Source organism: Dromiciops gliroides, chromosome 4 (genome assembly GCF_019393635.1).
Source record: "Dromiciops gliroides isolate mDroGli1 chromosome 4, mDroGli1.pri, whole genome shotgun sequence".
In the NCBI taxonomy this organism is placed as follows: Eukaryota; Metazoa; Chordata; class Mammalia; order Microbiotheria; family Microbiotheriidae; genus Dromiciops; species Dromiciops gliroides.
In genome coordinates this window covers 469822315-469847978 of record NC_057864.1, presented here as the reverse complement: position 1 = coordinate 469847978, position 25664 = coordinate 469822315, and the positions used below count along the sequence as shown (strand labels likewise).

At 42.8% G+C, this 25664-nt stretch overlaps 1 protein-coding gene across 1 annotated transcript; it reads left to right on the top strand.

The window, feature by feature from the left end:
- Positions 1 to 403: 403 nt before the first annotated feature.
- NIPSNAP2 (nipsnap homolog 2) lies at positions 404 to 25254 on the top strand. The gene is made up of 10 exons (XM_044000600.1): positions 404 to 514; positions 4312 to 4451; positions 4533 to 4578; positions 10171 to 10265; positions 10630 to 10700; positions 11777 to 11917; positions 12769 to 12800; positions 15818 to 15912; positions 21494 to 21577; positions 24025 to 25254. The coding sequence occupies exons 1-10, from the start codon at positions 450 to 452 to the stop codon at positions 24087 to 24089; spliced, it is 834 nt and encodes a 277-aa protein (XP_043856535.1). The 5' UTR covers positions 404 to 449; the 3' UTR covers positions 24090 to 25254.
- The last annotated feature ends 410 nt before the right edge of the window (positions 25255 to 25664 follow it).

Genomic DNA, 25664 nt, shown 5'->3' with positions numbered 1-25664 from the left:
CCAATTGCTTTGTTAGACAATATCTCAGACAGTCCAGCCCTCGCCCTCCCCCCACTCCCCCTGCTTAAGGAACAAGTGAGAACCTTTGGGGTCCAGGGGCTGCGGCCTCAGACCCGGCTTCGTTGGGAGCTCGCTTAGAGGGAGTCTCCAGCAGCGCAGCCTTCAGAGACTGGGCGGAGGGCGCTCTGCTGCGCCCGGGAGCCAAGGTGGCCTCTCCAAGGTTAAGTGCACCGAAGGGCGCCCAGGCTGCAATTGCCCATGGTGTCCGCGGGGCGGCGCTCCAGGACGCCCCCTGGTGGCGGCATGATGCGGCACAGCGCAGGCCGCCCAGCCTGGGCCCGCCCCTTCGGCCTCCGTCAAGCGGCGCTGGCATGGGGGAGGGGGTGGCGGCCCGGGGCGGGGGGGGCTGGGGGGGAGGGGAAGGGGCCGAGTGGAGGCGCCAGAGCAAGATGGCGGCGCGAGTTCTGCGGTCCCTGGGAGCGGCCGCGCCCCCTCGCCTGCGGCCGGCCCTCAGGTGAGCAGCGCCCGGCGGGCCCGGCCATGACCTTGAACCTCGGCCAGGGCGGGCGAAACCGCAAGCGGCCTTGGGCCGGGCAGAGTCCCCGTCCCGGCACCCCAACTGCCAGGCAGCCCCAGCCGGGGTTCAAGGTCACGACCGGGGGCCTGTAGGGGCCCGAGCGCCCCGACTGCCCTGGGCGGGAGTCGGGCGGGAACGAGGGGCCCTTTCCCCCGCGGGCCACCCCAAAAGGGAGGGAGGGGGCGCGGGACCGGGGGACCGACCGTGACCGTGGCCGTGGGAGTGGGCGGCCTGGCCGGACCTGACTGTGAGCCGTGGCCGAGGAGGAGCTTTCAGGCATCCGCCTCGATCCCCGCTGGCCCCCGCTTCGCCGCTGTAGCCCTCGGGCCGCGGGCCAGTGCCCGAGGCACTGACACGTCTCCGGACACCTGGACTCTTGACCGTGACATTGCCCTTCCCGGAAGCCGGCCTTCTGGCTCTGCCTGCAGGTCCGGACCTCTAATTCCCAGGTCGTCCTCGGCCTCCTTTTAGAGACAGCTTTAAATTTGCTCGGTTTTGAGGGGCCCTAAGCGCGGGTGACACGTAGTCCGTGGCTAGCGGTCCGCCCAGGTAACTGACAGGGGTGCCTAGCATGTAACTGACCAGAACAACTTCTCGCAGAGCTCAGCAATTTCATTACGCCTTCCCCTGGGCCTGTGAGAAGGCACCAGACAAGGTTTGTTTTTCCTATTTAGATGTTTTCCACTCCCACTCTTTTTCATGTACATGTTATCGCCAGGCACTTCGGGTGTATTTGGGCACGCACCATACACACACATACACACACACAAACACACACACACAAACACACACACACACTCACACACACGGAGGAGTGAAACAATGATAGGAAAATAAACGTGGCAGCGAAATGATGCTTGCAGGTCCTTCTTCCAACTCCCAAATAAATCTATGCATCTGCATTCATTGGAATGCTTCTTCAGTTCACAGCCAGCGCTCCTATCCTTAAAAAAAAAAATCATTCCAACCTTTACCACAAACTGGCAGAGAATGTCTTTTGATGTTTTGATCTGACACTTTGGAAAACTGCCTTTCTCAAAGTGCTTCTTATATACTAAGGGATTGCTAAAGAGGCAGACAAAGCAAAGAAATTGTTTTAATTTCAGTGAAGGCAAGTAATCTAATTCAAATTCAAAAGGCAATTTTCAAGGCAATCAGTTTTGATTTTTAAATTTCTGATGAAGTTTAATAATAGATTGCCAGAATAAAAGTTAAAATTGACCAAAACCTAAACTTCATTAAAAAAAATATGGTAGAGATTATCCAGATTATTTGGTTTTGTATTTTGTGTGTGCCAGTAAGAGATATCCTTAAATATTTACAAGATACTCTCCAACGTACAATATTAACCTACACAAAATGTAATTCTATTTATTGACCTTTTTTGCTGTTTTTAACCTTGTGAGGATTTTAAGAATCTTTTTTTTTTTTTGGCTAATACCCCAACACCATCTTAAACTGATATAAGTAAAAGTCATTAGGGTCCAGAGCAGCTTTTTTTTTTTTTAACGACTGGCACTGGGAAGAAGACGAGTTCAGTAGATTCGTAAGAGCAACAAGTTAATCTTAAGAATAAGAAAAACACAATTTTACATAGTAGGTGGATATATTGAATAAGAACAGATGTGTGTGATTTTGTAAGATTTTCAATTATGAGCATGTGTGTTTATCTTGTGGAACAGAGGGAGATTTGTATCCTTGACCGTTTTCTTCCCTGTATTTCCTCACCCTGAAGGTCACCTTCCTAATTACCAGCTACCAGCTATTGTTCTGTCCTGTCCTCCCACACTTTGCTCAGAACTGTCAGACAGCCTTGGTTATTGTTGGCTGCCTGGATAGGGTATACAAAGTAACACTTCTGTGCTACTCTGTGACTAAGTAGTCATTGTCTTCATTTCCTTTAAATTCAGAAGCTACAGGAGATCCCTGATGCACAGGCCTGGCATAATGTGCTGTTTTATGCCTTTACAGGGAGGAACAAAGATCCTCCAGCATTTTTTATTTAGGCACAATTGTCATGACTGAAAATTTGATAATTACCTCAGGCACAGCACAGGACCATCTGCATAGGAAGAGGTCAGGCAATATTTGTTTTTTGGGTTTGTTTTTTTGGTGAGGCAATGGGGGTTAAATGACTTGCCCAGGGTCACACAGCTAGTAAGTGTTAAGTGTCTGAGGCTGGATTTGAACTCAGGTCCTCCTGAATTCAGGGCCTGAGCCACCTAGCTGCCCCAGGCAATATTTGTTGAGTTGACTTTACTGAGAGATGGTGAAAGAAGTTACAAGTAATATATCCAGGAGAGATCCTCAGAATTCATTTGATACTCCTTTCTGAGTGCAGATCACTTCTTAAAGCCTTGCTCCAGGGATTGAACTTGATCTACAGGGCAGTGAGAATGCAAGAGGTTTAATGGAGGTGGTAGGACGGGGACAGAACATAATTTGGGCCAAGACAGTGAAGATCCACCAGACTGGTAAGGAAGTTGAGGAAGGGTTTGCAGAGAATGTTCACTGACCGGTACCACCTTGTAAAAGTGCCTGTCTGGTCTCTGACAGTGCATGTATACTAAAGGCATTGCTTGGCACACAGTAGGTGCTTAATCAAGGCTTATTGATCAATTGAATATTGCAGTAGAAATTCATTTAGAAGTTGGAAAGTATGAGGGCAGCTAGGTGGTGCAGTGGATAAAACACCGGCCCTGGATTCAGGAGGACCTCAAATACAGCCTCAGACACTTGACACTTACTAATTGTATGACCTTGGGCAAGTCACTTAACCCTCACTGTCCCACCCCCCCAAAAAAATTAAAAATTAAAAAATAAAAATAAAAGACCCAGTTAACCTTCACAAAGGGTCTTAAAAAAAAGAAAAAGAAGTTGGAAAGTATCTGATCTGTTCTGTGTGGGTGGTGTTTGTGTCTTTAGGTTTTAATTACAGTAGGAAGACTGCCCTTAGTGTAAAGTCATTTGGGAAATACTTTTCATTTTCTTTGTGCAAATTTTGCTTTGTCAAAAGCTGAAAGGAGAAGTGTATTCATAGAATCCGAATACAAAAATTTTTATGTATGGGTGCTCTGGTAAGAAGTGCAGTGTCAAAAAAAGAAAAAAAGAAAGAAAGAAAAGAAATGCAGTGTCAAAAATCTTTCTCATTCTACTTGACTATCACTTTTGGGGCTAAAATAGTGTGATAAACTAGTACTCTGCCTCTCCTGATAAGATGAGATAACTTGATAAAATGTTTGAATAGTTTTTTTAAGCTTCGATAATACTATAATACATTTTGATAAGCCAGTTTGAATAACACCTGTGTATATTAAGCACTCTTGAGTTTTATAAATTAATCTCTCAGAACCTGGTGAGGTAGAAATTGCAAGGTTATCATCTGCATTTTACAGGTGAGGAAACTGAAGTGACCCTTCCAAGGTCAGATGATTAGTAAATGTGGGGCATGGGCACCTAATGCTCTCTTCTGTGAATAATATACTCATTTGGGGGGCAGTTAGGTGGCACGGTGGATAAAGCACTGGCCCTGGATTCAGGAGGACCTGAGTTCAAATCTATCCTCAGACACTTGACACTTACAGGCTGTGTGACCTTGGGCAAGTTGCTTAACCCCCATTGCCATGGGAAGAAAAAAAAAGGAAAAATATAGTCATTTGACTCTACTTAATTCCAACACATATAAGCCACTGCAATTCTATTAAACCTGTACTGACATATTTGTTCATTCCTAGGGGTCTGGCAACTTCTACCAACAGACCTCGTGAAGATAGCTGGTTAAAATCTTTATTTGTCCGGAAAGTTGACCCAAGAAAAGATGCTCATTCCAATCTTCTAGCCAAAAAGGAAACAAGCAGTCTGTACAAAATACAGTGTGAGTGGGGGTTTTTTACATTTTGATATTTGAATTTCCTTCCTTTGCTCATAAATTTATTATTGAATGTTCTTGTTTCAGTTCACAATGTGAAGCCGGAGTGCCTGGAAGCATACAACAAAATTTGGTATGTACCCCTGACTTGGGGGAGATGGTGAAGTGTGTGTGTGTGTGTGTGTGTGTGTGTGTGTGTGTGTGTGTGTGTGTGTGTGTTGGCTCTTCTGGAAATTGCTAAAGGGGAAGCATTCCTGTTAAACTATTCTCTCTTTGCAAAGGCTCTTAAACTGAACCCCAGTGAGGTTACTGAAGTGAAAGGATATGTCCCTATACACCTCATATGGTGTAAAGTCCTGTATATTCTCTTGGAATTTAGCTATCTTCAGAGAAGTGGGAAAATTGAACTGATTGGCTTCTCATGAATTTTGCATTAAACCACCTTTTCATCCTCCTCATATACAAGAGCATACATGGTAAAGGTGATTTTGTAGCCTCTACCAAGGTTCAAAGGGAGTTTCCAAAAGCCCAGAAATGTCCAATAGCAAAAACTTTTACCCCCTTTATGGGAGGGTTGTTCAGGGAAAAACAACCATAGTATAGATTTTCTTGTTTATCCCTACATATTTTAAATAAAAATCTGATTCTGCAGCAAACCCAAGCCATCTACTTCTCCTTCATTCTCGACCTTCCAGCTGTTACAGCTGCAGATGCCCCACCCCCCCCCAACCTGAACTTCCAGTCTTGCCAGTTGCTGAAACTCACCTTGTCTAAATCGGGACTCGTTTTTCTGGGCAAATTTTTCTGAATCTCACTTTGTCCAAAACTAGACTGGTTTTCCTTCCACTGATAGAAGTTGAAGAGAAGCAGACTTAGTCTTGATGTCAGGAGAATCTACTTAATGATTAGACCTTTCTCAAGCTAGAATGGGCATCCTCAGGGTGTAGTGGTTCTGTCCTCCTCTAAGGTGGGGAGGGGAGGTCTTCAAGCTAAGGCAGAATGAGCTCTTGTGGGGCAAGTTGTAATGGGGATTCGTGTTTAGGTATGGGTTGGACTAGATGGCTCTTTGAGCCTCAGTTTCCTCATCTGGAAAATGAGGTATTTGAACTAAATGGCCTCTGAGGTCCCTTCTGACTCCTAACCCCACAGTCCTATTCCCCACGACCACCACCCCAATCCAGATCCCAGTTTTATTAGTGGCACCACAATCCTTCCAGTAATTTGAGCTCAAAATTCATCAGAGTCACCTCTGAGTGATCATTCTCCTTGATCTTCAGTATCTAGGGAGTCACCAAGGACTGGTCATAACATCCTTCCTTTCTTCTTGATGCCCATGTCAAGAACCCGATTCCACATCTTCATTGCCTCAGAACTGGATTACTTCAACAGCCCCCTCACCAAGCTTGTCCTTAGCCCAATCCATCTAGCATTTTCCTTTTGGACTAACGTTCTTTTTTTTCCTTTTTTTTTTTGGTGAGGCAATCGAGGTTAAGTGACTTGCCCGGGGTTACACAGCTAGTAAGCGTCAAGTGTCTGAGGCTGGATTTGAACTCAGGTCCTCCTGAATCCAGGGCCAGTGCTTTATCCACTGCGCCACCTAGCTGTCCCTGGACTAACGTTCTTGACCAGCACTAATGTATAGACTATGAGGTTTGGCATGTAACTTTTCTGATTAGATCTCTTCGGTAACTCCAAATTTCTAGCTTCATTAAAGCTAAACTCTTCTGTCTCACTGTCTAGTCTTTATAATCTGGGTCTACCTTATCTGTCTTATGGACCACTCTTCCCAAAAATCAGGTCTCCCCTCTAGTCCCGCAGATCTGCATACCTTTGGCATGTGACACTAAGGAATGGACGACCTTACAAATGTGCTTCTCTCCTCCTTGAGAGCCACAGCACTGGCCAATGATGAGAAGTCTGCTATGAACTTACACATCTTACCGCCCCCCACACACACACACACACAGAGGGGTTATGGAGGTTAATGGGCTCCTTCTTGTCCAGTTCTGTTCAGCTTTCTCATGTCAGGTTACACTCTGAAAAGCTAAAGTTTTGAAACACAAACAAGTCACAGTCAATTATATTTTCTCTTAAAAATCTCTGAATTTGTAATTTACCAGATATTGGTCTTCGGAAATCTTGGTTTCTCTCTTCCCTTTTCGTCATGGGCAAGTCATGTAAAACAAAGCTCCTTAAACTGTGGGTCAATTAATTGAATGTGGGGGTGATAAAAAATTTGGCCACACTCAAAGGTTATGTATACCTATTTTATATACCCATGTACCCAGGGTCAGGTAAAAATTTCTCATGTGAAAAGGAGTCTTGAGAGTAGAAAATGTTTAAGAAGCCCTGGTGTAAAACATCCTTTTCTCTTTCATGGACCCTTTGGGCAACTGTCTGGTACAATGGATAGAGCCCTGAGTCCAAATCTTGCCTCAGACACTTACTAGCTTTGTAACCCTGGGCAAGTCACTTCACCTCTGTTGGCCTCATCTATAAAATGAAGATAATAACTGAAGCTACCTCCCAGTGTTGTGAGGGTAACATTCCTTAAAGTACTCGATCAACCCCGTCTCAGAGTCTTGCACAAAATACAATACCAAGAGATACAAAGGAAACCAAAGGTCTGTGAAAGGTTAAAAAACAAAGTCATGAAGCCCATGAGGATACCAGCTTCCATGGTATACGGCATGCAGAAACTTCTTTTGCCTCAGCATCTGCAGAGATCATCCATGCTCTCTGAGACCTTGGGTCCTATCACACTTTAAAAGAAAGCATGCCCTACTGCAGCCTTTGTGTTCTGAAGAGGGATCCGTAACCACCCCTCAAGCAATTCCTCTAGTCACTACCAGTGGGGGATGGTCCTCCACTCCTCACCCAATTCCCCCAGCTACCACCAGTGGGGGATGGTCCTCTCTCACTAAAGGAACTGTTCACGGGCAGTCCTCTATAAAAGTACCTTCCAGTCTCCTGTTCGAGGAGATTTGGTACCTCTGAGCCATGTGCTTTATGCCAAATCTCCCCATGAAAAGTCCAAGGATTTCTTTCATGGTTTCCCTCCCCCCACCCTTCCCTTCCCTTGCTCCTAAATAAACTACCATCTTATTCTAAAAAAAAAAAAAAAGAAAGCATGCCCTAATAAGAGCCAGTATTGCATGCCAGTCTTCCTCTCCTGGCTATATGCCAATCATGCCCGCAGAGTCCTGTGTACTCTCTTCCAGAGTCAGTGCAGCTGCCCATCTTCTGCCCCGCCTTTCTCCAGGGGCAGTTTGGAATACAGACTGAACATTATGGCCGGTCGTCAAGGCCTTGCTCACAGGTTCAGGCTCCTCCCCCAACGGCAGCGTTTTTCTTGATCTGTGTCTTGGTTTGCCACCATTCTAGAACTGGTGAAACTTACAAGTTCCTGCAGGCCTCAGACATGCTATGACTGGAATACAGCATGGGCCCCACACTTCTGGCCTTGGGAAGGACCTAGCAGGTCTTCTGGGCCACCAAGATTTTAGTGCCTTGACTCCCATTAATGCAGTGCTATAAGGCTTAGGAGCACTAGACTCACTACAGTGTCCCATGGATGATTGTCCCCATACTAGAGAGCTTATGCTCACCCAATGATTAAGCGTTTTGTTTTTCATTTTATAAGGCATTTCCCTTTGGGGTTTTAAAGTTTGAAGTGTGCTTTACAAATATTATCTAATTTTATCCTCACAATAACCCCGCAAGGTAGGTGCTGTTATTCTCCCCCTGCTAAGCAAGGAGGAAGCTGAGGTAGAGAGGGGTGAGTGACTTGCCCAGGGTCACACAGCTCTTACTCTCTGAGGCAAGATTCGAACTCAGATCTTCTTGACTCCAAGGCTAGCACTCTGTCCACTGTACCACTCAGCTGCCTCTAGGCAGTATTGAACCCAAGCCTTCTGACTGCATTCAGGGCTCTCTTCATTCCATTATATTAAGTCCCTTCCTCAGCATGGTGTCTGTCAAGTTCAGGTACATCCACCCGGTTAGCTTACAGGCTGCAGACCTCGACTCTGCCCCTTCTCTTGCTCTGCAGAAGATCAGAAAGCCCTTCTTTGGGAGTGTTTGGGAGGATGGATTTTGCTAGAAAACATTACAAGGAAACATACAGGAGATTAGGAGAATTTTTCAAAAGGGAAAAGCTATCAAAGCATCACAGGCGCACTCACAGGAGAAAGACACCTGATTCACCCCACGTTCCTCTTCTTTGGCCTGCCTGACCCTTCCTCTGCTACTTCTCAGTCTTATCTTAAAGTCAGCCAACCGGCTGCTGTCTGGGCGGCCTGGGACACCAGGCTCTTGGTTTCCAACCAGTGGCATTGGCTTGGCAGACCTTTTGGCTTTCACAGCCCATCTGGAATCTTCCTCACCAACCCTTCCTCTTCTGCCCAGACAGGTCTTTCAGCTGGACTTCAAGGTCTGAAGGATCCCATACTCATCTTCATCTAGATTCTCTGCTAGGACCTAGGAGAGTCCTATGTCGTGGACCATGGGGTCCATGATGACTCAGGTTCCCCTAGCCTGGAGGAATGACTTTCTAAACTCCACTTCCCACAGTTTAGAACACATTGGGCATCTACGATTTCATTGGCAGAGCACGGAAACCAAATCACCCCCCACTTTGATAGCTGAAGCGTAGAGAGGGTAGGTGACCACCTATGGGCAGGCAAGAGTAGAGCCCAGGGGCAGCAGCTGGGTGGTGCAGTAGATAGAGCACCAGCCCTGGAGTCATGAGGACCTGAGTTCAAATCTGGCCTCAGACACTTAATACTTACTAGCTGTGTGACCCTGGGCAAGTTACTTAACCCCAATTGCCTCACTAAAAAAACAAAACAAAAGAGTAGAGTGCAGGTCTTTCTGACTCCCAAGTTGAACTCTGGCCATCACTCAAGGCTTCCTCTCACCAGAACACGTGGCAAACAATGCCAAACATCTCCGTCCGCACCAGCCGCTCACAGTACGGGCATATGTATGGCATCCCCCGGGGCTCTATAACCTCCAACCTTTGATTAGTTCAGAACGAATCAGACTGAGATCATCAGAACGCTTGCCCTGGCATTCTTGCTCACAGCCTCTACTGCTGATGTGATTTCAGCTTCTTCAGGTTCCCTTGTGGCTGAGGCCCTTGTTGCTATGCAGAGGAATTGCATCTGATGGGAAAGTTCCCAAGTGACTCTGCTCTTTCACAAGCCGTGGCTCCTGGCTCCTGCTTCATGTTCCCCTGGATCTACTCCTTGCTGGCCTCATCACTACTGCCTACTCTCCTCACTCCACAATTTCTCTCTTCCTTCTTCTCCGTCCTCTTTAAGTCACATCTCCGGTGGTTCTTGACCTTATCCCCCACAGACTTAAGCATTTCCAACCATCTGCAATCAAATGATCATAAATATTCCCTCTTCTGTCCTCTTTGGAACCTTGACTCTTCTTCCTTTTTGGTCACAACTCGTGGATATGAGACAGTTACTTTACCCTGGTGATGAACGATCCCAGACATTCAAGGAAGGTGTCACTAGATGATGGAAAGGATCCTAAGATGTTAATCCTGCCAAGAGGTCTAACAAAATGTATAAATGTGTTTATAGTGCCCTTTAAATAGTTGGCCAAACAGCCAATGCTGGGCCAGACATTGCTAAGTTCTCAGTAAAATGTTGCTGGTTGATTAACCAGACTAGTTGAAAACATGGAATTTTTATTTCCTTTATTTTTTAAGTCAAGAGGTACTACCAAAGATTCACGAAGAAAAACACTACCCTTGTACATTGGTGGGGACTTGGAATACATGGTACGGGGAGCAAGATCAGGCTGGTAAGAAATCTTAAGAATGATTCTTAGATCCTAGCCATAATGCTGGAATGGACCTTGTCTCTTAAACCTTTCTTGGAATTGCATAAGTCATTTTCCGATGCCAGGCTTGATTGCAAGAAAAACTTTCTAAAATCATTGTACAAATTCATGGTTAAAGGAAATATGTTTTTTCTTCTAGTTTGATAGAATTTTTCATTGCCTTTAAATGTTTAAATTTATTTCAATAATTCGTATGCCTAGACTGACTTTTGTGTACACTTACAATTTGCTACTGTCAACTCTCTGTGTGTAACATATTTTTAAATCAACTGAGCTGTTACCATGAACCTCTAAATGTATATGTATTTTTAAAAATATATTTCAGTCCACCTCTGGAGGTATGAGGGAGGCTACCCAGCCCTCAATGAGGTCATGAGTAAGCTCAGAGAAAATAAGGTATGATTTTTTTAAATGTTTGCTAATTCTAACTTCCAATAGTATCTGTTAGTCTAGATTAAGTGTCTCTTTTCTCTACATCTGTTTCTCTGCTAAAAATACACACTTTGATCTGCAGATTTTTTCTAATAGTGTCTGTATTGACATTAAAATAACAGTTCATGGCAAGAGTGAGTTGTAGCTTAGAAATGATAGGTTTCATTTGAAATGTTCATAGTAAGTACATCTGCTTTAGACATCAGTAAGCAAAATAGCTCCTTTGTAAATTGTTCATGGCTTTTCTTTTTTTTTTTTTTTTGTGGGTCATGTCTTATTTGTAATCCTGGGCTAGCTTCTTATGCCTCCTGTGGCCATCTCAGCTGCTCCCCATCATTTCCTGTCCACTACCCTCACCCCTAGGTGTAAGCAAACTGATTGGAATATCATTCTAATGCAGTAGTTCTCAAGGTATGGTCCTGGGGCCCCTCAGGCTTCCCCAAGATCCTTTCTGGGGATCTGCAGGGTCAAAACTTTTCACAGTAATACTAAGATATTTTCATTTCTAATCTGGTATATACCAATAGATAAAAAACACGCGAACAAGTTCTTTGGGGACCTCAGTAAGGTTTAAGAATGGAAAGGGCAAGGGGCAGCCAGGTGGTGCTATAGTGGATAAAGCACCAGCCCTGGATTCAGGAACACCTGAGTTCAAATCCGGCCTCAGAGACTCGACACTTACTAGCCGTGTGACCCTGAGCAAGTCACTTCACCCTCATTGCCCCACCAAAAAAAAAAAAGAAGAAGATTGGAAAGGGGTCCTGAGACCAAAAAGCTTGAGAACCATTGCTTTAATGCACACATCATTAACATGGCAGGCTTGGGGTTATGTATGCACTCTTTCTTTGTGATCCCCCAAGTGACCTCTGCTGATATCAATTGTCAACTATCGATAAGCTTATTTTCCCAAAGTATAGGTGAGATTTATTGGGAAAAATTGAACTTAGTGTAGCCTAGACAGGATGCAAAGAGTTCATGTTGTTAATAGGCATTTCTGGATACATATACTTGAAAAATTTCATGGCAACTTTCTTTCAAAGGAATTTGTGGCTTTCCGGAAGGAGAGAGGTAACATGCTACTTTCTCGAAAGAACCAGCTGCTGTTAGAATTCAGTTTCTGGAATGAACCTGTGCCCAGACCGGGGCCCAATATCTATGAACTCAGGTCTTACCAACTTAGAGTAAGTACGAAAACAAGCCGTACCCCCAACTTCTCCCTTCTTCGGTTTTCCTCTGTGCCTTCATCACTTCTCCCTCTTACTTACTCTTACTGTTCCTATCTTGTGAACTACTTACTGCCCATTCTTTGGCCTCTCTCCTGGTTGCATTTCGTAGCTGTTCTAGAGGAAAGGCCTAAAACTCCAGAGTTTTTTTTATAGCTCTTATGACAGTGGAATTAGAGGAGCTAATAAAAATCAGATGACCAAACCAACCATCATAGCCTCAGTGTAAAAGTGCAGAGATGCCATCAGATTGGGAAGTGTGCTTTCCCAAACCAAAGCCTAAAGCAACTTCAACTACAGACAACCTGGATTACTACTCCTCGTGACCACATCCATTAAATCTTAATAGAGCTTAGTCTCAAATGATACTTTTATTTTTTACTAGAAATGTGGAGCACCCTCCTAAGTCCTTTTTTCCCAAATATGAAAAAAAATTGAATTTCTTATTGAATCTATAATGGTCTTATTTTGTGTGTGTGAAGAGGCTAAAGACACAATAGAAGTGGGACAGATTTCAGCAGCACGAGTGCGAGCGTGTGCATGTGTGCACGCGTGTGGGGGTGAATGGATATTTGCTTAAGGCAAGTATCTTTAAGCTATTACCATCCATGCATTATTGACTTGAATTAAGCCAAAGATGACTATTCTAAGTAGGGGAAATATGAACCAAGTGGATGATGGCTATTAGAAATCAAGGCTGTCTTTTTGTTAAGTGAGCTACAAACTAGTTGGCCTCACTCTGTATTTTTCATTGAAATGATTCCCCAATCAAAGAACCAACATTCCAAAACAAAAATGTTTTCTTTCAGCCAGGAACGATGATTGAATGGGGCAACTATTGGTAAGTTCATGGCAGCATGGTGAGTTTCTAAATCTTACTAATGGATTGTGTTGGGCCATTCTTTCATCTCTCTGTCTCAGAGTTTGGGATCTTTGGTGTCAGGGTTCGACACTAGCTTAGGAATTCTTTTCTCATTTTCACAGACCTCATCTTTCCTAAAATATTACTTTCACTCACAAATATATTTTCTCACTTATGTGGCTACTACCCTTGTTTGTCTTTTTAGATTGAGTAGCAAAGAACCAATTTCTTTACCAAGTTAGGTGGTGTTATACCTCAGCAGGCAAGAATAGAATTCAAAGTTTTGCCGACCAAAATTATCTACCAAAAACAAGATGAAGTTCCCTTCAAGGCAAATATAAGGTACAATATTTAAGGATTAAGCACCATTAATTTCAGTAGATTCAAGATGGGAAATGACTGGCTAGGACTAAGTGGGACTGTAAAAGACCTTAGGGTCAGAATGGGCCATGAGCCAAATGTCTAGGGCAAAAACAGTGAGATCAGGCCAACATGATGATGGAAATATGACATGTGAGAGTTGGTGAGGATTCTTTTTACTATATCAGGAGGCCCTTCTTGGAGAGTGTCCAGGTCAACTTTGCTGTGGATGTTCTAAAAAGGATGCAGAGCACTGAGTAGATGCAAAAATCAAGCAACAAAAATCAATGATGGCGCAGAAATCAAGACTTGAGAAAAGATGAAGGGAATTAACTGTATACAGAGGAAAGAATGATTGCTTAAGCCTTCAGATCTATGATAGGTTATGACCTTTGCCTCACTTTGTATAATTAAATGTGTCGTTAGAAAAAAAGGAGGTGAGTCAAATCCTGTTTTCCCATTACCTTCATCGTGACCATATGAGTAATTGGCATCTCCATTTCCATCTAATCTTCAGTTGGCAGGGATTTCTCCCACTTTTTTCTTTCTTCTCTCTAGTAAAATAATTGACAAACAAGGACATGAGTATATAAATAGTAACGCCCACTCAATGTGAATTTTTTACAATGTAAATAACCATCCTCAACTGCATCTCCTTTACATGTTGGATTTTCATGCATTAGATTTTTTTTTTTGACATGGAGTCAACCTTCGAAGAAAGCCCTACCTACCCACGGTTTTCAAGGCTAGAAGAGAGAAAGGAAATTATCTTAAGACTCTTGAGGGAGATCTAGGTTTAGAAATAAGGAAGAACTTCCATGATGGTATGATTAAATACTGTTGCCACCTTGAAGAAAGGTTATTGAATATCCATCCCTGAGGATCTTTCAGAAAGATCATCTTCCTTTTCCTCTAGTTCTAGGGAAATCTTAGTCTTGTCTGGAGAAATGAACCCATTCCTGCCAGTCACATGGTTCTAGCAACATGCGATAGAAAACTTCTGATACTTTCCAGTCCAGTTGTTTTTGGAATCTTTAGGAAGTAAAGAATTTTTAGAGTAGAAAATGGATGGAGAAGTAAGTGTCTATTACAAAGGTATTTCGCCCAGAATAGTTTTCAAGAGCCATGAAAATGTAGTTGCTAATTTAACTCAAGATTATTCCTTATTCACTGTCTTCTGGAAATAAATATTAGTCTAGTTCCATGTACTTTGGCCCAAGGATAGTGAAAGTATGCATCAGAGTGTCTGCCTATACAAAGTGTTTTGGGTTTTGTTTTGGGTTTTTTAATTTGGAAATGATGTTTCCATAAGCTTAGCTGCCAGTATGTAATTTACTCTCCCACAGTTTCTGCTTGAATTGTACCTATAATTCAACTCACTTAATCTTTTGTAAACTCCACCACCTTGGCCTCCAGTGACTCGTTTTTAAATTGGGCCAAATAATGCAAGCCAGAACGTTCAATGTGTTGAGTGAGAGAGCATATGCATAGAAGTTATTCCACTGGCTATTGTATACCAACGTTTTGCTAACAAATACGATTATATGGTCAATCATTGAAGACATTCAGTTATTAAGTAGATTTTACATATTGTTAATTTAAGACTGTTAATAGAGAAACCAGATATAGATGTGAAATGCTTTTTTTTAAATCCTCTAACTCCAATATTTTACCAATAAGTTTTCTTTCCAAAAGGAAATTAACTTTTAAGAGCTAGTTCAGGGGGCAGCTAGATGGCGCAGTGGATAAAGCACCAGCCCTGGATTCAGGAGGACCTGAGTTCAAATCCAGCCTCAGATACTTGACACTTATTAGCTGTGTGACCCTGGGCAAGTCACTTAACCCTCATTGCCCTGCAATTAAAAACAAAAAAAGAGCTAGTTCAGCATTTGATATGTCTCTTGACAAATAGGTTTTAAGTGGTGACTACCTTACTATGTCCTTATGAATTTTGTCAGGCTCAGCCAAGTGTAAGTTTTCTTTACTTACCTTAAATGAATTAGAAAAATTCAAAACTAAATAAGAATGAATGCTTATCACTTAAAATGAAACATACAATGCACTCTGCACATTAAAGCAATTTGTTTAATTTCATTAATTTGCTGATCAGAATTACCACTTTTGATTGACAGAAAATCAATCACTTAAAAATTCTAAATTTGAGAGTAGTTGTAATACTCACTAAAAAAAAAAATAACCTGATTTGGGAGAGAGAGAGACATGTATTAATGTTAAGAACATTCTCTTTTTTTTAGGAACTCAAAACCCATCATATAAGAGAGCAGTTATATTCTTTGACAGGTAATAGTCACATGTCTCCTATTACTTGGAAGTAAGTGTTAGATTACAAAAGCTCATCAGAACATTCTTAAACCCAGTTCTCCTGCCAATGCAGGTGACAGCAGTAGGTATGGCAAAGATGTTTTCAAGAGACAGCAGTGCCTAGGAAAGTGATCACTTGCTGGGTAGAGAAGGTTAATCTATTTTACCTACATTATAACATTTGTCAACATGTGGGGATTGGCAGGGATTAGCTCTGCTTTAAATATAATTGTTGTGTGATTTAGAAAAGATTCAGTCTACTCACCCTTTTTCCCATCTGTCATGTAGTGAATGGAAATTATTTTCTTTTACAGGGCTCGTGCAATTCGTTTTAGGCAGGACAATGAAGAAGCAGTTGGAGGGTTTTTCTCTCAGATTGGGCAGTTGTATATGGTACATCATCTTTGGGGTAAGAATCTTTTTCTCCTTCTCTTATCAGGCCCAGATTCACTGGGATGTATGCTAAGTGTACATCCCCATATGAGCATGATGGCACATGGGGGATATAATAAAGGGAAGCCTTTGCTAGCCATTCTCCTACAGCCAACTACTTGTAAGGGATGGGAGTCCAAAAAAAGCTGGGGGTTCAAGAAGACACATGGGGGGCAGCTAGGTGGCACAGTGGATAAAGCACCGACCTTGAATTCAGGAGGAACCGAGTTCAAATCCGGCCTCAGACACTTGACACTTACTATCTGTGTGACCCTGGGCAAGTCACTTAACCCTCATTGCCCCACAAAAAAAAAAAAAAAGACACATAGGTACAGAGTTCATAGCAAAGGTCTGTTTGGGTCAGTGGGCAGAAGCCCCACCAATGGAATGAGCACCATGATTGATTGACAGAATAAAAACTGTAGGAGAGGGAAGAGATAGAAAAAGAAGCCAGGTAGAGAAAGAACAAAGGACATAAAAAATGGAGACAAATTCAAGGGAAGGTGATGATGGGAAGGTGGAAGAAGATGGACGATGTGAAACAGAAGCAATCTGGATCAACTGACCAACAAATCAAGCTATTTAAAATATCCCATTCCCGAGCCTTGCCAGTTGACCAAGGTTAGTGAACTAAGTGACACATAGCATACTCCCCCAAACCCTCAGCAAATGCTATTCTAGATAACCAAGATTCCCAGATAGCTGAGAGTTAATCCTTTGCATTTAGAATATTTTACAATGTGCTTTATACTTCCTTGCTTTATTAACAGAGTTGACTAAGTATAGTTAGACTTTTTCTTAATAGTTCAAGGACATGATGAGCTCTAGTGCATGTGATAACGCTGAGGATGCAATGTAGCTGACGTTGCAGCATTGGCAAGGGATACTGATCCCATCCATGGTCTCAGGACTTGCTTTCATAGCTACAAGTTGAGTTTAAGAAAAAGAAAGTCAAGGTTTACATGGTAGAAATTTGTCATTTTATATGCAGACATCTTCTTTTACTCTTCTGTGTATGTGGAAATGCCTATTTTATTGGTGTTGAGTTACAAATAAAAACAAATGAATGTTTTTTAAAAGTTTTGCTTTGATGAAAAAAATCCCTAAATATAATTTTGCTCCTTTTCCCCCTTCTTCTTCTTCTTTTTTTTTTTGCGGGGCAATGGGGGTTAAGTGACTTGCCCAGGGTCACACAGCTAGTAAGTGTCAAGTGTCTGAGGCTGGATTTGAACTCGGGTACTCCTGAATCCAAGGCCAGCGCTTTAACCACTGCTCTACCTAGCTGCCCCCTCCCCCTTCTTTTTTTTTTTTAAGTGAGGCAATTGGGGTTAAGTGACTTGCCCAGGGTCACACAGCTAGTAAGTGTTAAGCGTCTGAGGTCGGATTTGAACTCAGGTACTCCTGAATCCAGAGCCAGTGCTCTATCCACTGCGCCACCTAGCTGCCCCCCTCCCCCTTCTTTTAAAGATTAAGTGGAACATGTACAGATGTATGACTACTCAGACAGCAAAATATGGAAAACTACTTTTCTTCAAAATTAAATAAGAAATAAAAGGTTAATTTGACCTTGTCCCAAATGGCTTTATCAATGTACAGAAAGACTTTCCTGATGCCATCACAGTTTTTTGACCTGTCAGCACTTTTTCAAACACCATCTCATCTGTAATTTCTCCATCACTAACTTAAAGGACTCCACCTATATCCGTGGGGCCTTGTGCTCATCTGTGTTCTAAATTTGTTCTTTGGGTATGAAAGAGGGGTGTCTGTCACCCTGGCAAGGATAGTGCCAGGGCATCTGGGACAGGACTGACAAATTCATCATCAGAAGATGATGCTTCTGCTGATGGGACAACAGAGCACATTTTTCTCTAACTTCTCCTCAGTGTTTGGCTTTTAAAGAAATTCCAAGGGGTAGCTAGGTGGCGCAATGGATAGAGCACCGGCCCTGGATTCAGGAGGACCTGAGTTCAAATCCGGCCTCAGGCACTTAACACTTACTAGCTGTGTGACCCATGGCAAGTCACTTAACCCCAATTGCCTCACCAAAAAAACAAAAACAAAACAAAAAATTCCAGGTACAATCAGCTTTAAAAAGTGCATCATTAATGGTATAATGCCTGAAAGTCTTTTGAAATACCTTCATAATGGCTTGTTTTCTCAAGAAATCTCTTGTAGAATATAATTTTATATTCTCAATGATTTTATCAATGAGGTAACATCAGGAGCAGGGAAGATAGTGAAACGTCCCAACACTAACCTGTATTCCTCAGAGGGAACTACAGTTGTTAAGCAATCAAAGAGCCTTGCTAGTCTCAAATCCACCCATAGTTCTAAAATAATCTTTTGCTGAAAATACAAAAAGATGATAGCATTAGTTCAAAAACTGGCTCTGTCCATTCATGTTTCTCCTTGTTCTCTGTTAAGCAATAGGTAAATAAATGTGTGACGCCCTTGAAAGTTCTGGAGTGATGAAATTTTGCCAATCATGAGTGGTTTTCTGTTATGGAAACCTACAGAGGTGACATGTGAAAAGAATGGTTTATCTGGACCCTATTTTGTTTAAACCCTGAGGGGACTTAAGTTCAGTAGCACACCCCTCCATGGTACAAGTTGGCAATACCTGAAAACCTCCATGGTCCTGTTGGTTATGTTATTCCTAAGGTGCCTACTTCCATTGCTGCAGATCTATAGATTCTTGCCCCTCTGTTCCCATAAGTCCTTCGTGTAAGTCTACCCAATATACTGGAAGGCTCCTTCTAAGTCTTAGAATATCCCATGGCAACCAATTCAGGCTTCTGACCTTCATTGGTTATCAAGTTAATTAGTAAGTATTGCCAAAGTAAGCAGGTTTCAGAAATATGAGGAAATTGCTCAGGGAATGGGGTTCTCAGCAATGAATTGTCCCCCAAAGTCAAAACGCTCTTCTGCATTGTCTTGATTTGCTGTTTTGCACCTGCTGTGTTATGAATACTTCATGGTCACCATCTGAATAGTTTCTGTCTGTAAGGTGGCTAAGATTCTAGCTAGACTGTCTAAAAATCTAATGAGTGGTTGCCAATAAATTAGAAGCTTTAGCAAAAGTTTAGACTTTTAAGCATTTATTAAGGAGCATAAGAATTTGGTGAAGAGAGAGAAAGAGGCCTAGATTCATCTATCTATCTCAGGGAGCCAGCGTCTCCAGCCCCACTCCACCCCAGGTCCTAGCAAAAAAGAGAGAGAACCTCACCCTTTCTTTGTCCCACAAGCCTCCTGTCAAAACCAGAAACATCCCATCCACCCATACACATTGGCTGGTAGCTTTGATCGACAGTACCCATGCGCAAATGTCACTTCCCGATGCCAAGGAACTGACCTTCCAAGCCACATGGCTTGCCCTCAGATGCCTTCTCCTCGTGGCGAAGCTTTCCTATAGTATCTCTCCATCAGGGGGCGTCACTCCAATTTTCATAGTTACAGCCTCATACATTATCCCAGCCATGGCTAAAGCTCCCCTTGGAAGATCACTTGATGCTCAGTATATTGCATTTGCTGATAAAAATCTCCTGCCTTTTCAAAGACTATTGGGCTGGAGGCTTTCAGGAAGAACCTTCCAGCCAAACAGTGGCTCCTCTGATTGAGGTGGTTACGTCATGTGGGACTGATCCATAACTAGATGGTTCAACATCTGCAAAGAATTTCAGAACAATATTTTGCTTCACCACCTGCCTTTTGGCTGCATAGCCTTTCCTTGTCAAGTCTGCTCTTTGTTTTCCTCTGTTGGGATGTGAGCTCCTCTCTCTGAGTCCCCAAGCACTCAGTGTGGTGCCTGGCACATTGCAGGCACCTAATAAATGTTTGTCGATTGATGGATCGATTGGGTAAAGATTGGAATCTGTGCCTCCCATGAACCACAGTATCTGGCACCATGGCTCGTCCTATCTCTGGAGCTTCTCTGAGGTGCCAATGGCCACAGTAATACAGCACAGCGAACAGTGTAGACACGGCCAATGCCTTCAGGGGCTTCTTTGTTCAGAGTAGCCTCTGAACCTGTAACTCTCCTCTCCCACTCAAAATTGTGTTTGAGGAGCGCTGAGTAAGTTCCTCGGCTGCCTGGAGGAATGCCCATCCCAGCTCCATCATCCATCAGTTTGGTGACCTTAAAGGGCAAACTGCTTCATCCTTCTAATGCCTCAGTTTCTTCACCTGTAAAAAGGGGGTTGGATTGGGTTGTCATTAGGGTCCCTTCCAGTTCCAACCATCTGTGGATCTATTAAAGGCATGAAGCCCAAAGATTACCTTGGACACACTATGATTGGCTGGTTTTCCATGTGTGAAGTAAGAAATGCTCAGATCCTCTGGTGGTATCTATAAGGAAGGGCCAGTCCTTTTTGGAAAACCCAAGAGGAATGTGGGGAGAGCAGCCTAGAAAGCCAGGAAGGTTGGTCGATAGTTAGTCGAAGTTTGATTGTGCCAATTAGTCATACATTGGCATTTCCCATTTTGCCATTGACTTTCCTAATGATCAGATCCTATTTTCTGGATGGCATTGTTTCACCTTTCAACGATGTTTAGAGTATGATATCTGTGCTCTCTTGCTTTACCTTATTTATTGTTGATGTTAAATTCCTTTTAAAGTCAAATCAACAAACTCATGCCAGGGTTTAGTTACAAAGAAGGGCAAAAATGGTCCCTGCCCTCTGGGAGTTCAATCTCAAAGGTGGAAGAAGTGAACTTGGCATTCAAATTATCTTATCTTTCCCTTGAGAGAACAGGACATTAAGGGGCAGCTAGGTGGCGCAGTGGATAGAGCACTGGCCCTGGAGTCAGGAGGACCTGACTTCAAATCCAGCCTCAGACCCTTGACACTTACTAGCTGTGTGACCTTGGGCAAGTCACTTAAACCCAATTGCCCAGCAAAAAAAAAAAGAGAGTGAGAGAGAACAGAGCATTATAATCTGCTAAACAATTGTTTGGTTTCTCATAGAAGCGATGGTTCTGTTTCACCTATTTCCTCAAAAACTCTAGTTATATTCCAAATATAATCACCCCACACATGAAGCTTTTGAAGGTGGCCTGCTCTCTACTAGACTACAAACTCCTCGAGGTCAGGAACAATGATGGCTCATTCATCCTTCTATCTCCCACACTGCCTTGCTGCGAACACAACAGGCACATTGTCACACACCAGAAGACAATGAATACCTGTTGGGTAAGCAAAGATGTGAATTAATGGCAGGTACAGACTCTCACTTCAGGGCAATACATTTATTTTTTTGTTTGTTTGGTGAGGCAATTGGGGTTAAGTGACTTGCCCAGGGTCACACAACTACTAAGTGTTAAGTGTCTGAGGTCGGATTTGAACTCAGGTACTCCTGACTCCAGGACCGGTGCTCTATTCACTGCTCCACCTAGCTGCCCCTAGGGCGCTACATTTAAACAGAATTCCCCAGCTTTCCCTTAATCTTTTTATCGTTTAACAAAAACAGCAAACATATTGAAATAAATACTAAAGGATATGGTGATGAAATGTAGGGCATTTCCATGGTTTTAAAGTCAGCTTCCATCTGTTTGTTTTCAAGCTTACAAAGATCTGCAGTCCAGGGAAGATACCAGGAATGCTGCATGGCATAAACACGGCTGGGAAGAGTTGGTATATTATACAGGTAAGAGCTTCATACTCCGCACATGGCTGACTGGGCCTTGGGCAGTTGCAGCATTTGTTCAAAGGCATTCTTTCAAAAATCTGAATTGGCCAAGAGAGTTTTACAGCTTAGTTAGGTAAATTTCTTCCTTATCTTTTTTGTTTGTTTGTTTATTTTATTTTTTTTTGTTTGTTTCTTTTGTTGTGTTTGCCGGGCAATGAGGGATAAGTGATTTGCTCAGGATCACAGAGCTAGTAAGTGTTAAGTGTCTGAGGCCCGATTTGAACTCAGGTGCTCCTGACTCCAGGGCCGGTGCTCTATCCACTGTGCCACCTAGCTGCCCCCTCTTCCTTATCTTTTGACTTCTCTGAAAAGGCAGAAGAGGAAGCACCTGCTTCCTGATAGTACTTTGGTTTTTTTTGTTGTTGTTTTGTTTTGTTTTGTTTTTGCAGGGCAATGGGGTTTAAGTGACTTGCCCAGGGTCACACAGCTAGTAAGTGTCTGAGGCTGGGTTTGAACTCAGGTCCTCCTGAATCCAAGGCTAGTGCCTTATCCATTGCGCCACCTAGTTGCCCCGTACTTTATTTTAAGAAACAATTCTTTAGGGGGCAGCTAGGTGCCACAGTGGATAAAGTACCAGCCCTGGATTCAGGAGGACCTAAGTTCAAATCCGGTCTCAGACACTTGACACTTACTAGCTGTGTGACCCTGGGCAAGTCATTTAACCCTCATTGCCTGCCCCCCCCAAAAAAAAGAATTCTTTAGGACGTGCTTCATTGTCGTGCCAATTAAAAAACATGTTTTGAAAATTAACTTAATTAGGTTAATTAATTCAATGAAAAAATTGCCTGTATGCAGTGAAACCCTACTTACTTTTGTTTGTTTGTTTGTTTTGTTTTTGTTTTGGGGGTAGTGAGAATTAAGTGACTTGCCCAGGGTCACACAGCTAGTGTCAAATGTCTGAGGCTGGATTTGAACTCAGGTCCTCCTGAATCCAGGGCCAGTGTTTTATCCACTGCGCCACCTAGCTGCCCCCTACTCACTTGTTTTTAAGAGAAAACAACTGAAATAAATGTAATACAAACGGATAACATGTCAGATTCTCTTGGACAATCATTATTAGGAATAATTATCAATGACATTATAGAAGGTCAGACAACGTTGCTAACCTAGAGTTTGCACATGCAGATTGTTCACCATTAAGAAAATAAGAGGGGGGCGGCTAGGTGGCGCAGTGGATAAAGCACCGGCCCTGAATTCAGGAGTACCTGAGTTCAAATCCGGTCTCAGATACTTGACACTTACTAGCTGTGTGACCCTGGGCAAGTCACTTTACCCCCATTGCCCCGCAAAAAAAAACAAAAACAAAAACAAAAAAAAAAGAAAGAAAATAAGAGAAAGAGCCCCTCTGGCCATCTTGGGTTTCCTAGGAGGGGAAGAGCAAATCAGCCCACTCCTGAGTCCTTTTAGCTAAATCCATTGCTCCATAGTTAGATGTAAGTTTGCCTTTCTTCCTTTCTGTCTTCTTTACCATTTAGAGAAGTGAAGTATTCTTTGGTAATTATAAAACCAAAGTGTATGGGATATGGCTGTTCAAGTCTCTGGCACACACACCACAGGATGTAACATGCAAAATCCCTTGGGATTACCTCGTCACATGACATCATGTCACCTTAGCTGGAAGGAGAGTTTGAGGACAAAGATCTCCCCACCCCCCACCCCCTACAACCCCACCCTCACCTAACTCTGGTGGGTATTCCTTCCTGTACGTGGATGCTGAGCCTTGTTCAGATCTGCTTGGTTAGACCATTGTTAGAACACTCAGAAATCCATCACTGGCTGCAGCGCAGGCTCCAGACCTGCTAGAGAACTTGCCTCTGTCTCTTCCTGGATGACCTTGGACAAGTCATTAAACTCCCCAAGCCTCAGCTTCCTTAGCCATAAAATGGGATGCAGGAAATAGTCTCTGAGAGCTCTTTTGGCTCCAGACTCATGATCCCCAGCCATCATTCTGGTGTACCACCACATTCCTTCCAGCTCCAAGACAAGAGCTAGCATTTATATGGGGCTTGAATGTCGGTGAAGCACGTGACAAGAGTTTTCTCATTTGATCCTCACAACAGCCCTGGGAGGGAGGTGCTCCCGTTATTTCCATTTTACAGATGAGGAAACTGAGGCAGGTAGAGGTAAAGTGACTCACCCAGGGTCACACAACAAGTAACAGTCTGAGGCCAGATTCCAACTCAGGTCTGCCTGACCCTGCCTGTTATGCCCCCTAGAACACTCTGGACAATATCACTTGTTTCTTTACAGTTTCTCTTTGTACATAAAACTCCGTGTCATAATATGTTTGAGAAAGTCATTCATGGGATTCTGTATGATGCAGCATCACTGGGATGAATGAGCACGCTATAGCACTAAGACTCACACAAAACCCTCCTTAACCTGCATCTCTGTCCTCTTTTCAGTGCCCCTAATTCAGGAAATGGAGTCAAGAATCATGATACCCCTGAAGATTTCACCCCTCAAGTAAAGTTGGAATTGTCATGTGCCTCCATAGAGTTAAGTGACAAGTATTTGTCTTAAATTCATTTTATGGTATACATTGTATATCATGGTGAGAAAGAAACATTGAAATATAAAACTGCTGTATGTAGCTTATTAGAGAGACCTCTTTTCTTTAGACTCTAAATGTTCATATAAAAGTTACTTACAAAAGAAAAAAAGAAAATTGGCTCGTTCTAACAGTGCTCAGTGGTCTTTGATGAAATATCACTGTTTTGATCTGACATACCTTACCCGAGCCCAATGGGGAAAAGAGGAAACAGACTACAATTAGAATCATTTTCTAATAGGAACCCAATCATGAAACCAATTTATTAATATTGATTGATGATAAGCAAATAGATTGAAGAATTACAGGGCTCAGATTAATTTCCTTCCTGTTTCAGGAAGAGCTCTGTACTCACGTCGTTCACTCCTAATTCTAGTACGGTTACTCCAGCAGTTTTTCTGATTATTGAACTAGAAAGAACCATGAACGTGTGTACCCAGCACCTGAACGTGTTCTGATCTATTCTCCTCTGTAATAAGTTATGAATCTTGGAAAACTGTGTGACGTGGCCAGTCTGGCCGTGGCTGATATGTACACCTGAGCAAGAATTCCGTTTTGATAAAGCATTATAATGATGTCTATATGGAAAAAAAATCACTGCATCGAACGTGTTCTTTGAACTGCATGGTCTCTAGTTTTGAAATAAACATCTTGAAGAGCACTGATTTTTTTTAAAAAATATTTTTCTATAATGAAACACATAGCACTAGGAAAAGAGGTTTTATTTTATAAGCAATTACATGTGACCCTCAGACGTGTTTTCTGAGTTAATATTTTAATAAGCATACAGCAGATATTTCTGAGGCCATGTGAAGGTGGTGCATGTTGAGATGTTCAGATTGGCATACGGCAGAGTACTCCGTCCAGTTCTGTCTGATTTCATTTTTGAATGTAGCATAACAATTTTGTTCGTGTCTGTAATATTGTGGAAATCTTATTGAAATGAACATTTTGTCTGACCCAGAGTTTAAAAATTGCTGTGTGAAATACAGTGTATACGAATCTCTTCCCCGATGTCTAACTTGTACATGTCAATGCTTTTCTGCAAAAGCAGATGAAGTCAATAAAATCCTTTTAATTTTCACGTTTCTGGTGCCATTATTGCAGTCCTTTTGTGTGTTTGTGCAGTGGCAAATGATTTGCTCCACAAACAAATGAGTCTGTTTTTCCAGTGTACCCACCACCAAAAGAACCTCAGGAACTGTGTAATAAAAGCAATGGGCATGTTCCCTTCCCAATGTTGTTGGCTTCCCCCCCCCCCCCTTTGGTGAGGTTAAGTGATTTGCCCAAGGTCACACAGCTAGTAAGTGTCAAGTGTCTGAGACTGGATTTGGATTCATGTCCTCCTGACTCCAGGGCCTGTGCTCTATCCACTGCACCACCTAGCTGCCCCGTCCTTGTTGGCTTTTAACAGTACTAGACAAGACTGACTTCTCTTAGCTTCACAAGAAACAAACGAAAGCAGGTAGTGGTTCTCTAATGTTTCTGCCTTAT